The following is a 13,724-nucleotide window of genomic DNA, read 5'->3' as shown; positions in this document are numbered from 1 at the left end:
TTTATTTGTAACTGCCGCCAACACGGATCGAAAACGTCTTTGCATCCATTGATATACATCCAGTTTTGCCTTTCAGGCCTGCAACAACCTTACAGATGTTGTCATTCTTTCTCTCAACTGTTAGAAGGTGTCATGGTGTTGAGGATACAGAGCAAGAAAGTGTTTCTGGTGTGATTTTGTCCCATTCTTAGAGCAGAATTGTGCAACAGTAGGGGGTTGCAATTTAAAGATTCATCACACTTTCTCTGTTGGGGACAGTTCAGGCCTGCAGTCAGGCCAGTCCCGGCCTTATATCTTCTTCTTCTTCATCATCTTCAGCCTTTGTAATGTGTCCAGAATGTGGCTGTGCTTTGTCTTGTTGCAAAATGCACAGAAAAGACGTCTTGAAAGCAGCATATGCGGCTCTTAAATCATCAATGCTGTCATTACAGAGGCGTAAATGAGCTTTGCCAAGGGCACTGACAACACCGCATACCATCACAGAGCCTGGCTTTAGGACTTGTTGCTGCTATTAGCCTTAATTTGAATACTGATTGCTCTGACCTCAATACATTTTTCACAATGTCCATCTGTGGCTTCCAGTTAGCTAAACGTTTGGATCCAGTCCCTTTTCATTTGTATCATCCTATCACACAGGTTGTGCATCTTAGCTTCAGTCTGATCGGTTCGTGTTTCATTTGCAAAAATCGGCTCCTCCTTCTGTATTCCGCTCCTGATACCGATGTAATTCCCTGTCTCTGTGAGGATTCGATCGATGGGCCTTTCAACAAACTGACCAATTATCGAGATGCCAGATTCCACAGCAACATCTTACCTAATTAAAATATCTTTTCAAAAGCACAGTCCTTCCAGAGCGAGCAGCTGATATCATATTTGTCTGCGCCCTCTCCCATCTGCCAATTCCCCGGAAAAATGACGGCTTTGTGTGACTACCAGTAATACATCTGTCTGAGCGCATATCTTAATTGCTACCCTCACTGTCAAATGTTTCAGCTGTGACATGCTGGGTGTGTCTACACAGGAAGCAGCAGCCTTAGCAGCCTCGCAGGCAAAATCTGTTCCCGTCTCCCACTCAAGTGCCGTCCCAGCCAAGGAGAGTGGGTGAGCTGGTACAGAGACTATATATATTTAATACACAACCCGTGGAGGCTTTGCAGAAACTTTACAAAGGCACTCTAGCATATCGTGTACAGTCTGAGGCGGTTTCAACAATAGAGAAATTGGAAATTGGCTGAGGTTGGAAGTGGATACGAATGCTTGTTTTCACTGGAATTTAACTTTAAACAAATACTTCTTGACGACTGTCTCTGAAAGAACTACTTCCACTGGCTCCACTGCTGCCTGGAGAACACTTTGCAGTGCAGTGTCCGCTGGGATACAACATGTAGAGTTGACAGAGCGGAGGATGATTCTGGTAATAGTCTGGTTTGTCACTATACGATCATCACAGCTATTATACACGTTCAAACGTGTTAAGTTACTGTCCAAACACGTCGAGTTGCTTTATTTTGATTTATGTTACATGTCATCACATTGTGGATCTGATCAAAATGTTTTTTTTTTTATTCCACAAAATCGAAATTCTTTCCGCCATTACTGATTTATTAGATCTCATTCCTAACGCCCCCTTCTCACAACAAATTTGATTAATACAAGATTGAGATCTTTCACTATGCGAGTGACTCACCGTAGTCGTAGTTTGTGGAGACTGCAATAAAAATGTCTGTCACAGCGTTCGCTGCATTAAAGCCAAGTGACAGGCAGCCGAGCGGTTCGGATTACAGACACGGGGCAGTTTCTGTGGGAGTGCAGCTTGTCTTACTCTGACGCCACTGTGAGGCCCTCTACTCTCCTCCAATCAATGGTTGTTTGGGTCGGATTTAGTTTTTATTAAATGCCATCTTTTGCCGGGCAGGATGGAGTAGTTTGCTTTCCAGCCCGGTGTTTGGTCTTTGTATTATGCCCACGTACAACATTAAGGTAGTGACTTAATGTCTATGCCGAGTAGAATAAATGTATTGCCAATTTGAGACTCTTTGCTTTATATTGTTTCCGGAAACAAAAATCAATTATTAGATTAGATTAGGTTTACCGAGCCGTTTCCAATAAAGTCGGGGGGGGGGGGGGGTGCTGTTCAAAGGGTAAATAAAGAAAGAATGCAAGAGGTGCTGAAGCACCTGCTAAAAGAAAATATTTTATTCACACTAGAACGTATACAACATTGGCTCATCTTGAATTTGAATCCATTGCTGAATCCAGGTAGGTTTATTAGGAACAGGTCAGTAATGCGATTGGGTAGAAAAAGAGCACCTTAAGGAGGAAAAGTCTCTCAGAGGTAAAGGTGGGCAGCTGTCCCATGTGTACAAAAAAAAACAATAAAAACAGCATCTTGAAATTGTGAAGCAGTTTCAGAATAATGTTCAACTATTCCATCATCTACAGAACATAATATCATCAAAGATGGAGGCTTTCAAAGGTAAACCCAAGTTTTAGGGCCCCATACCTTCCCATCCAGACGAAATGAGGTTATTGTGAATAAAAGATGGGTTCATAAGATTTGCAAATGATTGTATTCCTTTTTTCTTTTTTTCTTTTTTTTTTTTAAGACGATACGGTTTTCCAACTTTTCTGGGACGGTGGTTCTATATAAAAACACCTGATAGATGCAAGTAGGTGATACCTTTCTCCCGGAAAGTTCAAAGCTCTCCCCGTGTGTTGCAGTGCAAAACATGGCGCCCCCAGTCTCTACAGCGTGGGTGCCTCTCAGACAGAAGTGATACATTCCTCTCAACCTTAGCACACTTCCTCCATTAAAGCATCACCAGAATATCACCTCTACCTCTTCTGCTTTTTATCTCGGAGCAGCACCGGCACATCTATGTTTTAGTGGAGTCTGAGTGTGATTTGTATGCATGACGTGCAGTTACCCCCACTGTTTCCTGGCGAGAATAAGACATCCGTAGGGTAGCCATTCTGCTCTGCCAAGAGGGAGAGCTCTACTAAGAGCCCGTGTCAGCTGGGCTTGCTTGAATGGAGCTTTATTTCTCCCCCGCTTGGTCTGTCAGGTGCCCCCCTATGAAGAAAACACATTTCAACAGATTTAGCCCTTACTTTCCCATGGTCAGGACTCACTGTAAAGGTCTTAAAGGTTCATAAAACACTGGTATGTTGCTTGAACAACAAATGAAAAAAAGGGGACGTAGGGACAGAATCTGGAGGGTTTTTTTTATGTGCATTTATGATACATTTATGTAATTAGTCATTTAAATTGTATTTTTAAGCTGATTTCCAAATCCCACAAACTTTAATTTGTGTTGTATTGAATTTTGCTGCGATATTTCGTGATGATGGAGGATGTGATTAAAACCCTGACTCAACGTGTGCATAATCTTTTAGCCGGCTTCATTAACTCTGGCAAATAAAGCCAAAACAGAGATTTGTAATGTTTATTGAACGCCTCTGAAGTAGCTTTAACAACAGAAATAGGTGGCAAGTGTTCAGAGACATTTCCAATTAAAGGAAAACTGAAACATGACCACCACTAAACCCATGCCAAATAGAGGCTCTTTGGGCACATGAAAGCAAAGTGGCTATCGATAAGAGCAGACGGATGAACCTGTGAACCACAGGACACTGCTTCTGGTCAGGCCTCAGCAAGACGGAGGAAGGATGCTGGTAAAGGATGACCGTGATTTAAGATGAGTCCGGGCCTTTTCAGGATGAACGTGGACTGAAAGTCGGCTCCTGGACCTGCTTCCTGTTTTTCCGAAACCTGCTTTTGTTGAGCTGTAGCGCCGGGAAGAAGTTCACAAAGTCCTGGGAGAAAATAATCTCGATGCCCCAAAGTCTCCAAAGGTGACCGAACACTGAGCTGAGCAGCTCCTCCTTAAAGATGAGATTTACAGCGAGGGAAGACAATACACCTCTTTGAGCAGCATTTTCGGAGCTGTGGTTGCTGCTTCAGCGAAAATTGATCATGAACCACAGGAAACTTGACAGACTCGTGGCATTTTTGGAGGAGGGGCGGGGGGATTTGGGATCACTAGGCATAAAATTGTTTTCCAATTGTTTTATTAAAATGAGAATAAACAAATGAGCTGGAAATGTGTTTTTCTTTTTTATGTATTACAATAAAAAAAAGTCATGTCTCTAAGAAAGGATGGAGTGCTCCACCCTCTTATAGTCAGGGTGTATATTTCAGATTTATACTGACTATGCTGATATTATATGAAATCAAAGTCTTTAAACCAGAAAATACAAAAAAAATGTCTCCTGTTGTTTCAACTGCTGTATAATCTGCAGACATCCATTATGGTGAAAGCTTTCAGTCCTGGCAGAAAAGCTAAATAACTGGGAGTCTGTTTATACCTGAGCAGAGATTCCAGCAGCAAAATCCCTCACATTTACCCAGTTACGCAATCGCTTTCAGGACCCGGTGTTTTAACGCCAACCCTGCGAACCTAAGCTCGACGGAATATTTTCGCTTTCTTTCCTACAGAATAAGTTTTCCAACTGGTTTGAACATTAAACTTCTGAGCCTCCAAGGTGTCATCCTCACTGTCTTGGCTTCCACCAGGTCCCCAGAAAGCCAGTTAAAACTGGTTACAGCTTTTAGATGTAAGCCTTGGAGGTTCAACTCGGTTAGTTAACTACTGTTAACTAAGATCAATGTACATCAGAGCCCCTGGTGGTCCCATTATTGACTTGGATACATTAGTTCCTCACGTTACTTTGAGATAAATATTTCAATTGTCTTTACCTTTGGATTAATTAGAGTTTTTACTAAATAGACAGGGAAAGATCTGTGGACCTTTAATTCAGTTTTAAGTGAAGGATCTCTTCTTTAGATTCTCTTACAGAGAGGCTTATCCAGGAAATCCTACACACATTAGCTCAAAATACTGGACAAAAGATTGAGTTTAGAGGCAGGACAGTTTACAGAATCGTTTCCAGCAATCTGCCCCAGTGGGCCCTCTGACTCATTGTTCAGACAATTAGCTCAGCGGAGTAAGTTATTTCTTCCAGTGAAATTGAGAGGGATTAATTGAAAGAAGCTTAATGGTGAACAAAAGGCAGCTAACGGAAAACTGTTGGACCAGAAAAATCACTGCTTGTGTGCTTTCATTAATTTTTGTGCATTCGGGTGAAAAGGAACAATGAGCATCACTACGGAAAGTTCTCTACTTTTTTCGTACTGAAAGTGACGCAACAAGATGGAAACTTCTCGAGTCGGTTTGCCTTTACAGCACCGCTCAGCCCAGGGGGGCTGCTTGTACTAATTCTACCCCCATCCTGTGCCTCTCATATTCTCACCAGTTGCATCACTCGTCCTTTCCTTTCTCACAATCAGATCAAGGCACCTGAATGGAACACGGTGTTCATTTTTACTGTGTTGTCCACTTGTGTAACAAGATTACAGCCGTCCGCTCTCCCTGCCGAACTTAATCGGTAGGACTTTGAGATTTATTTGTAAGTCTGTGTCAAGTCAGCACAGCTTTTTTCTTTTCTCCCCGAGACTAATGTGACCGTGTTCTTTCCTTTCCTCAGATCCTCCCTGACATGCCCCCACTGCCTGAAACAGAGCAACACCTTTGACCCTTTCCTCTGCATCTCACTCCCCATTCCTCTTCGCCAGACCAGGTGAGCTCTGCTGTGTACCGTTAGCTGAAAGCATGCCTCTGCTCAGGGAGAAGTGCACAACTGTTCAGATTAATTATTGTATCCTGGGAGGAATTCATGCTTTGACTGCGACGCTTGTATGACGTAAATTTGGTCCCCCGGTTCCCGCCGCTGCAGAAATACTTGTAACAGCGCGAGCGCCGCATGCACCTGCATCCATCTCGGAAAGCATGAATTCCCTTTTAAACAGGAGGCTCATCAAGGTTTCTTCTGAATTAGCTGAAAAATGAAGTCTTTCAGCGGTAAATTGGTTCAATATTATTCTTTCAGTTGGACTTTCAAAACCAGCTTCAGGCCATAGCTTCCTCAGAAAACTACTCGGCCTTCCGATTTGACAGTCAATCAGGTTTTTTTTCAAAGTAGACAGAAGTCCGTACGCTCTCAGTTTGGAAAATCAGAAGGTTTTCCTGACAGGCAAATGAACTTCTCGAATGAACTTTTATTTTTTTTGCCATCTACAACAACTGATGCTTTAAAAAACCTTTAGCTCAGTTTGCCCTTCGGGGAAACTATCTGCTTCTCCAAACTGAGAGCTATCTGACCACTGTCTGCTGGAGGCAAGACACCCGATTACTCATAAGTACTGCACACAACAACAGCTCATCATCACGTCACTGAAAATAGGGATGCAGTTACAAAATAGGCTACAGTCAGTAGGAACACAGGTCTTTTTTTTGAGCTGAAGAGGCTGGTATTTTAAAGAATAAATAAAAATCTGGCTTTCACCTAAAGACAACATGCTTACACTGTTGGTGGCTGCTCTTACTGTGACTGTGATCCTGGGAAGTAAGGAGATTCTTTTCCTACAACTCGCCTCTGCTTACGTCCTGTCCTGTGGAATTGAGCTCGCTTCTTGTTTTGTGAGACATGGGAATACTGTAGGTAAAAAAAATGAAAAATAAAAACTTCACCCGACACACACTCGCACGTGCAGCTAGCGTCGCACAGAGGCCTGGAACAAATAAAACGGCCATCGCAGCTCTGCCCAAAGCTATCGCAATCGACACCAGCAACTTGCGAGCTCGCCGTTTAACACGTTACCTTTTCCTCGTTGAATCTTTACACCAAGCAATGTGTGAAACTAACACCTACATCATAACCCATTTTATAGATTATGTTCAAGACTCTGTCATTGTTATTGCACTTTTTTGATATATAAACTGAACAAAGAAGAAACACGGTGTTGATTTGTGAGCTTTAAAGTGGCCTGTTGGTGGATTCTATTAGTTTAGCAAGCAGGGCCCCCCCCCTGATCCCAGCATTCATTCAATACAAGAGTGTTATTGGTCTTTTCATCTCGGCTTCAGAGCACTTGTTTTCCCCAATCTGTAAAACTGTCGCTTTTATCTGGTGGATATTTTTAGGCTTAAATGCACCTAACCACTTAAACTCTATGGTAAAGCTTAGATACTGTTTGACCAGAAGAGGTTTTTTTTTTTTTTTTTTTTTTTTTTTTTTAAGGGAGGGGTTATTTTCTTTGTCCTTTCAAGCTGTCATTCTTTTAAAAAGTTCATAAAAGCTCCGCCAGCATTCCTTCCAATTTAGGAAATTGTTTTTAAGAGCTTCATTCTGACAGCGGGCCAGATTGAAAGTCCTCATTTCTTTGTCGTGTGCGGCAGTTTCGGGTGACAGACTATACGTCTGAAAACGGATGGATTGACCTTTAGAGCTTTATACACTTGTGTGTATATATTCCCCCGTGTGAAAAGTTCAGTTCACTCACACTCCGATCACGTCTGTAAGCCACAAACACATACTGTTTGTTACCAAACCAACATTTGCTCAGCTTGGCAGCCAAAAAGCTGGCAGTCATGTGCTCTTTTCCTTTCAGACGATATTGCTTACACCATATCATGTCATGTGAAAAAATAAGAACATCCAGTGGAAACTTTGACTTTGAGATAGTGCCTCTTAATAAAGGTGGTGTACTCAAACAAATGACTCATAGAATTGATATTTTCTCATTTTAAAATTCATGAAATCAGAATCTGGGGCTTCAGATTAGGTGTTTTCTTATTGAGCGATAGGTAAGGCCTTCTTTAAACCTCCGACACCTAGGGTCTGTTTTTCTTAATGCTATTCCAGGTGTGTGGTGTCAATCCAAGAGTTTAAGATCTCCCCAAATTGGCTCTAACTACATTGTGCTTTCGTACTCACTTTAAGCTCAATTATTATTAAAAACGGAGCCCTACCTCTCGCGTTGCCCCGTTCTTTTTTTTTTTCTTCCGATAATGGATTCTAGCTGCTTAGTTCAAGTTGAAGTTCAAGAGGGTTTATTGTCATTCCAGCCATATACACAGTATACAGTGCAATGAAATAACGTTTCTCGAGAAGTTTTTCAGTGCAACAAACAGCAACAATAAAGAACAGCTGGGACAACAGAGGTGATCAGATCAGTCTCTGAGCGTTGAGGAGTCGTATGGCCTGGGGGAAGAAGCTGTTTTGTAGTCTGGTGGTGACAGACCGTATGCTGCGGTACCTTCTGCCAGATGGGAGGGGTGAGAAAAGTCTATGTGAGGGGTGGGTGGGGTCTTTGAGAATCCTGGTTGACTTGCGAATGCAGCGTGTGGTGTAGATGTCTGAGACGGAGGGGAGAGTGGCTCCAATGATCTTTTCAGCCGTCCTCACCACACGCTGAAGGTTTTTGCGGTCCAGTTGGGTGCAGTTACCGAACCAGGCGGTGATGCAGCTACCCAGGAGGCTCTCTATGGTCCCTCTGTAGAAGGTGGTGAGAATGGTGGGAGGGAGGTGGGCTCTCTTCAGCCTTCTCAGGAAGTGGAGACGCTGCTGAGCCTTCCTTACGGTGGAGCCGGTGTTGAGGGACCAGGTGAAGTTCTCCGCCAGATGGACACCAAGGAATTTGGTGTTCTCCACAATCTCCACCGGGGAGCCTTTGATGTGCAGAGACTCGTGGTCCCTCTGTGCTCTGCGGAAGTCAACAACCATCTCTTTAGTTTTGTCCACACTCAGAGACAGGTTGTTGGCTTTGCACCAGGTGATCAGCTTTTCCACCTTCTCCCTGTATGATGACTCGTCCACCACGGTCGTATCGTCAGCGAACTTGATTATGTGGTTCGAGTCGTGTAGTGCTGTGCAGTCGTGGGTTAGGAGTGTGAACAGCAGTGGACTGAGCATGCAGCTTTGAGGTGCCCCTGTGCTCAGTGTGGTGGTGCTGGAGGTGTTGTTTCCGATCCGGACTGACTGGGGCATGGGCGTTGCACCCGTGGGGGATGGGGGTGTTTCGACACCCCCACTTTTACAGTAGGATGATTTCACCTTTTTGAATTTTCAATGACCAAATAAAGTTTTAACAAATCATAAAATGTGTTTTAAAGACTCTGTACCCTCTTTAGAATAATTCTATCCAGATTTGAGCAGCGTAACAGTTGTAGTTTCCATACAGGACACAGTTTAGGGTGATGAGAATACAATAAAAAGCAGTAAAATGGCCCTGTTCTGCATTTTCACAAATCCCAAACAAGGTTTTAATGAATCTATAGCCTCTTTAAAATAATTATATCCAGATTTGAGCAGTGTAACTATTGTAGTTTCCATATCCGACCTAGTTTAGAGTGATCAAAATGCAAAAAATGCAGTAAAATGGCCCTGTTCTGTATTTTCACAGATCAGAAAAAGGTTTCACAAATCCCAAACAAGGTTTTAATGAATCTACAGCCCCTTTAGCATAATTCTATCCAGATTTGAGCAGTGTAACCATTGTAGTTTCCATACAGGACCTAGTTTAGGGTGATGAGAATACAAAAAATGCAGTGAAATGGCCCTTTATGCCCATCCATTTAATTCGCGAATCGGATGCCAACTTCATCTTCGTGTCTATGGGCTTGATGTGGCGCTCATGTGCCCCCCCTGGAACACCCCCACATTTAAAATCACTGCTCCTCCCCTGGACTGGGGTCTCTCCGTAAGAAAGTCCAGGATCCAGTTGCAGAGGGTAGTGTTCAGGCCAAGCAAGCTCAGCTTCCTAGTCAGGTGCTGTGGGATGATAGTGTTGAATGCTGAACTGAAGTCTATGAACAGCATTCTGACGTAAGTGTCTTTTTAGTCCAGGTGGGTGAGTGCTAGGTGGAGGGTGGTGTTGATGGAGTCGTCGGTGGAGTGGTTGGCTCGGTACGCGAACTGCAGGGGGTCTAGGGTGGGAGGCAGATGGTTCTTGATGTGCTTCAGGATCAGCCTCTCAAAGCACTTCATGATGGTAGGGGTGAGTGCGATGGGGCGGTGATCATTGAGGCATGACACAGGTGACTTCTTGGGCACAGGGACGATGGTGGTGGTTTTGAAGCACGATGGGACGATGGCACTGCTCAGGGAGATGTTGAAGATGTCCGTGAAGACATCTGCCAGTTGGTCTGCACATCCCCTGAGCACACTTGTCTGGGCCAGCAGCCTTACGTGGGTTGACTCTTTGCAGAGTCTTTCTCACTTCAGCTGTGGTCAGGCATAGCACTTGTTCGCCAGGAGGGGGGGTGTTCTTCCTTGACACCACATCATTCTTTGCATCAAAACGACTGTAGAACACGTTCAGCGCATCGGGCAGGGAGCCATCACTGTCACAGGCTGGTGTTGTTGTCCTGAAGTTAGTGATGGCTTGGATTCCCTGCCACAGCTGCCGTGTGTCTCCACTGTTTAACGGTCTTTGTTGCATTTTATGTTTCACAACGCGCCAAATGTTTTCAGTTGGTTAGTTCTGGACTGCAGGCAGGCCAGGCCGGGCCAGCACCCAAACTGCTGATTCATTTCTCCACACACACACATAGATCTCACACACATTCTGCTACATTAGTTTCAAGTGGCATCACCTTCCTTGTTGTTCAAGTTTATTTTCAGGGGATTAAAAAGTTAAAATCATCGTTGCTCAGTCAGTTGCCTCACTCCTTACACATCTTGGGCCAATTCGGCGTTCACCTGGCTGTCGTGCACTTGGGTCCAGTTCCTCCTTGTAAACTCTGATCCCACTTTTCATTAAAAACTCACGCAACTTTCCTTTAGACTCGGTTTACGCTCAGTCTGCTTCATATCCCGTTCTGTTATTTGATTAATCCAGGTACTTGCTTTCATTTTAGGGGCTGTAAGTATTTTGTTTATTTGTCTCCTAGTTACAGTCGTATATATCTTTTATGACGAGCACGCTATAAATTGCAAAGGGGGAAAAAAAAACGTTTTTATGTAGTCATACAACCCCACCACTCGCATTCAGTGCAAATCAGAATACAGATACTTTTGTGACATGAAGAAATGTTACTTTTATATGAATCTATATGTTCTTTTCTCAAATCTTTTCAATTTATATTGACACCACCGATCCTTACATCCATATGATTCCCTCACCCTCTCCATTTATTGTACAAACTGCTAAGTATAGTCTCTCACAGGTACCAACGTCGAGCTACGTGTTATTCAGAGGTGCCATTTTGCCCAAGCACCCTACTCGCCTCAGTGCTGCCTTTGCAGAGGTCAAACCCAGGTGCTTCCTATTTTTAAAAATGCAACAGAGGCTCCATTATTTCGCACACATCAAACCAAGTCGTAATGATTTATTATTGATGCTAAAAATGCCTTGATTTATTGATGAAAGTATTCTTTTGTCCCGTCTTCGCTGTGGAAGAGGCTGCAGTAGAAATCACGACAGCGGCCCGCTCTGTGTCCCAGCGTCCCTGACTGTGTGTGTTTGTGTGGCAGACCGCTGTGTGTGACGCTGGTGTTCAGCACCAAAGGACAGAGGTATCTGCGGGTCGGGCTGGCCGTGCCCCTGTTTGGTTCTGTAGCCTGCGTGAGGAGGATGGTGGCTGACGAGGGGAAACTTTCCCCAGATCAGGTAGGATTAAACGCTCGGAGGCCGCGGGTTGAATTTTTAATCTCGGCCTCTGGATCCGAGATCAAAGGGAAGTCGGTGTTTGGAGTCAAAGTTTACTCTTTCTGCTTTGTGTGATTTACTAAGTAGTGTTTTTTTGTGTATATTTGTTGATCTCCAGGTGATCCTGACAGAGGTGTACTCCACAGGGTTCCAGCGCTCCTTCTTTGACGAAGACGATCTCACGAGCATAGCAGAGAATGATGTAATGTACGCCTTCCAGGCTCCACCGCTGTACATCAGAGGAGGCTCTGCTCGGATCTCAGGTAAGTCGCTTCTCAATCTTCATTTATATGCATGGCACTTTATTTTTAGTCACGATTTAGTATCACAAATGTGTTTTTAATGCCACGTGACGTGAATATTTTTGCCTCGCTTTGATGTAGAAGTACACAGAGATCTGTAAGCAAACACACCCATTTTATTAATTTAGTTTACTTAATGAAAGCCCGGGGGAGTGCACCTTCCCACAGAGGGTCCTCAGGGAGCACATTAAAAAGTATATAACTGCACAAAGAGCTCTGTGAATTACACCCCCCACCCCCATGTGCAAGTTTCCCTTGTGCCATCAGATTTATGTCTTCATATTTTCTCAGCTAGTGATGTAAAATGTTGGCTCAGAAGTACCTCTCGGCGCATAGCGACCCCTTATTTCTTTCCTGCCCCTGTAACGGGCTGCCCTGGCTTCTCGTATGCACCGGTCGATACGGAGGCTTAACTTTAACGTTCAACACTTTGTGTGCACAGCAGATCGTCCTGTCGGTCACAGTGGCATGTTTTCCCTGTGCGAACACACTTTAGGAAAATTGCAGGATACAGGACTGTCTGCTGTGAAGTGAGAGCGTAGCGAGCCCCGGGCCCTCCACCTGCGCCCCACGCGGGGATGCGTTCGGGCACCTGCGTGTCGGCACGGGACAAAATCAAAGTGAATCTGCACACAAAGTAAAATAAAAAAATCTGGTTGTGTAGAGTTCCGGTAAACCACAGCATTTAAAGGTAGAAGATACCTCCGTGTCGACTTGAATATGAGTTTCATCGAATAATGACGCGGCTCAGTCAGAAGTTGCATGCGACACATACTTGAGGTGAACATTAACCTCGTAAAATATGCAAAAAGCTCTTTTGCAAAGCTGCATAATCGCCTGATTTGATACTAAGACCCTTAATCAGTTATCCATAAATGCTGAAGTGAAACTTTAAAAGTTGGGTCCCGTGATTTATGTATGCGACAGATTAACCAATCCTCATCAGGTCCCGCTAAATACTAAATGTAGGCCTTTTATGTGCATTAGTTATGTTAAAGAAAGGTTACGACCCTTGGAGGGTGTCCTTGGGCGTTGAATTAAGTCGTACGGGGTGTCAAATCTCGAGTCTGCGGTCAGAGTGGCTCCCCGCGATGCACAGCCTGACGCATTTATGGTGCGGCTGGAGGAAGAAAGAAAAAAAGACTTAAATCCTGTTTTTATTATGCTGCACTGTATTTCTTTATGGTCACTTTCTCTGTTACACACATTCAATTTGTTGTCAAGGTTGGCGGAGGCAAGGTAAAGAATTGTGACTGAAAAAAAAAAGTTATGTACCCTTGGATTAAGCCAAAGGCAAACCAATGATGGCGTGATCTTTCCCTCCGTGCTGCAGTCTTCTAATTAATCTCTTACATCATCCCCCCCTCCACCCCCTTTGCATATATAATCTTCCCTCTGTGCACCTAAGTCGTCATTTCGTTCTCTTTCCTTACACCTCTGTCTCATAAAATCCCGTTGGATCGTTGTATTATTAGTTGCCCATTACTACATAGTTTTTTGGGGGGTTTTGCGGTCATGACTTATTTAATGCCGTAATTCTTCAGAATACGTACAGCGAGTCAAATTGGAAATCTGAACCTATTCATAAACCAATACTTTATTCACAGTAGAACATAGAAAATGTATGAGATATTGAACGTGAGACATTGTCCTGTTTCATAAATATTATTAGCTGAGGGTAGCAACACGTCTCGAAGGTTTTTCCACACTCTCCCAACTTTTTTTTTTTTAGAGTTGTGGTTATAAAAAGCCTCCCATAAAAGAGACCCTTCTGTTAGCCCATTACATCACTGAGCTCTCTGAACATATTGCAGAATTCTGCAGGGGACAGAAGTAAAGCCACCAATGATGTCCTTTTTACTGCCCTCAGC

At 43.8% G+C, this 13,724-nt stretch overlaps 1 protein-coding gene across 1 annotated transcript in view; it reads left to right on the top strand.

The window, feature by feature from the left end:
- Positions 1-13,724, top strand: part of usp43b (ubiquitin specific peptidase 43b) — a 79,654-nt gene that overhangs the window by 37,418 nt on the left and 28,512 nt on the right. Inside the window, exons 4-6 of the mRNA XM_075453140.1 lie at positions 5,548-5,640; positions 11,377-11,512; positions 11,670-11,814. Coding sequence (XP_075309255.1) covers positions 5,548-5,640; positions 11,377-11,512; positions 11,670-11,814 — 374 coding nt within the window. The remainder of the gene's footprint in view (positions 1-5,547; positions 5,641-11,376; positions 11,513-11,669; positions 11,815-13,724) is intronic.

This window comes from Odontesthes bonariensis, chromosome 21, assembly GCF_027942865.1.
Source record: "Odontesthes bonariensis isolate fOdoBon6 chromosome 21, fOdoBon6.hap1, whole genome shotgun sequence".
In the NCBI taxonomy this organism is placed as follows: domain Eukaryota; kingdom Metazoa; phylum Chordata; class Actinopteri; order Atheriniformes; family Atherinopsidae; genus Odontesthes; species Odontesthes bonariensis.
This window is presented reverse-complemented; position numbering and strand designations above follow the sequence as displayed.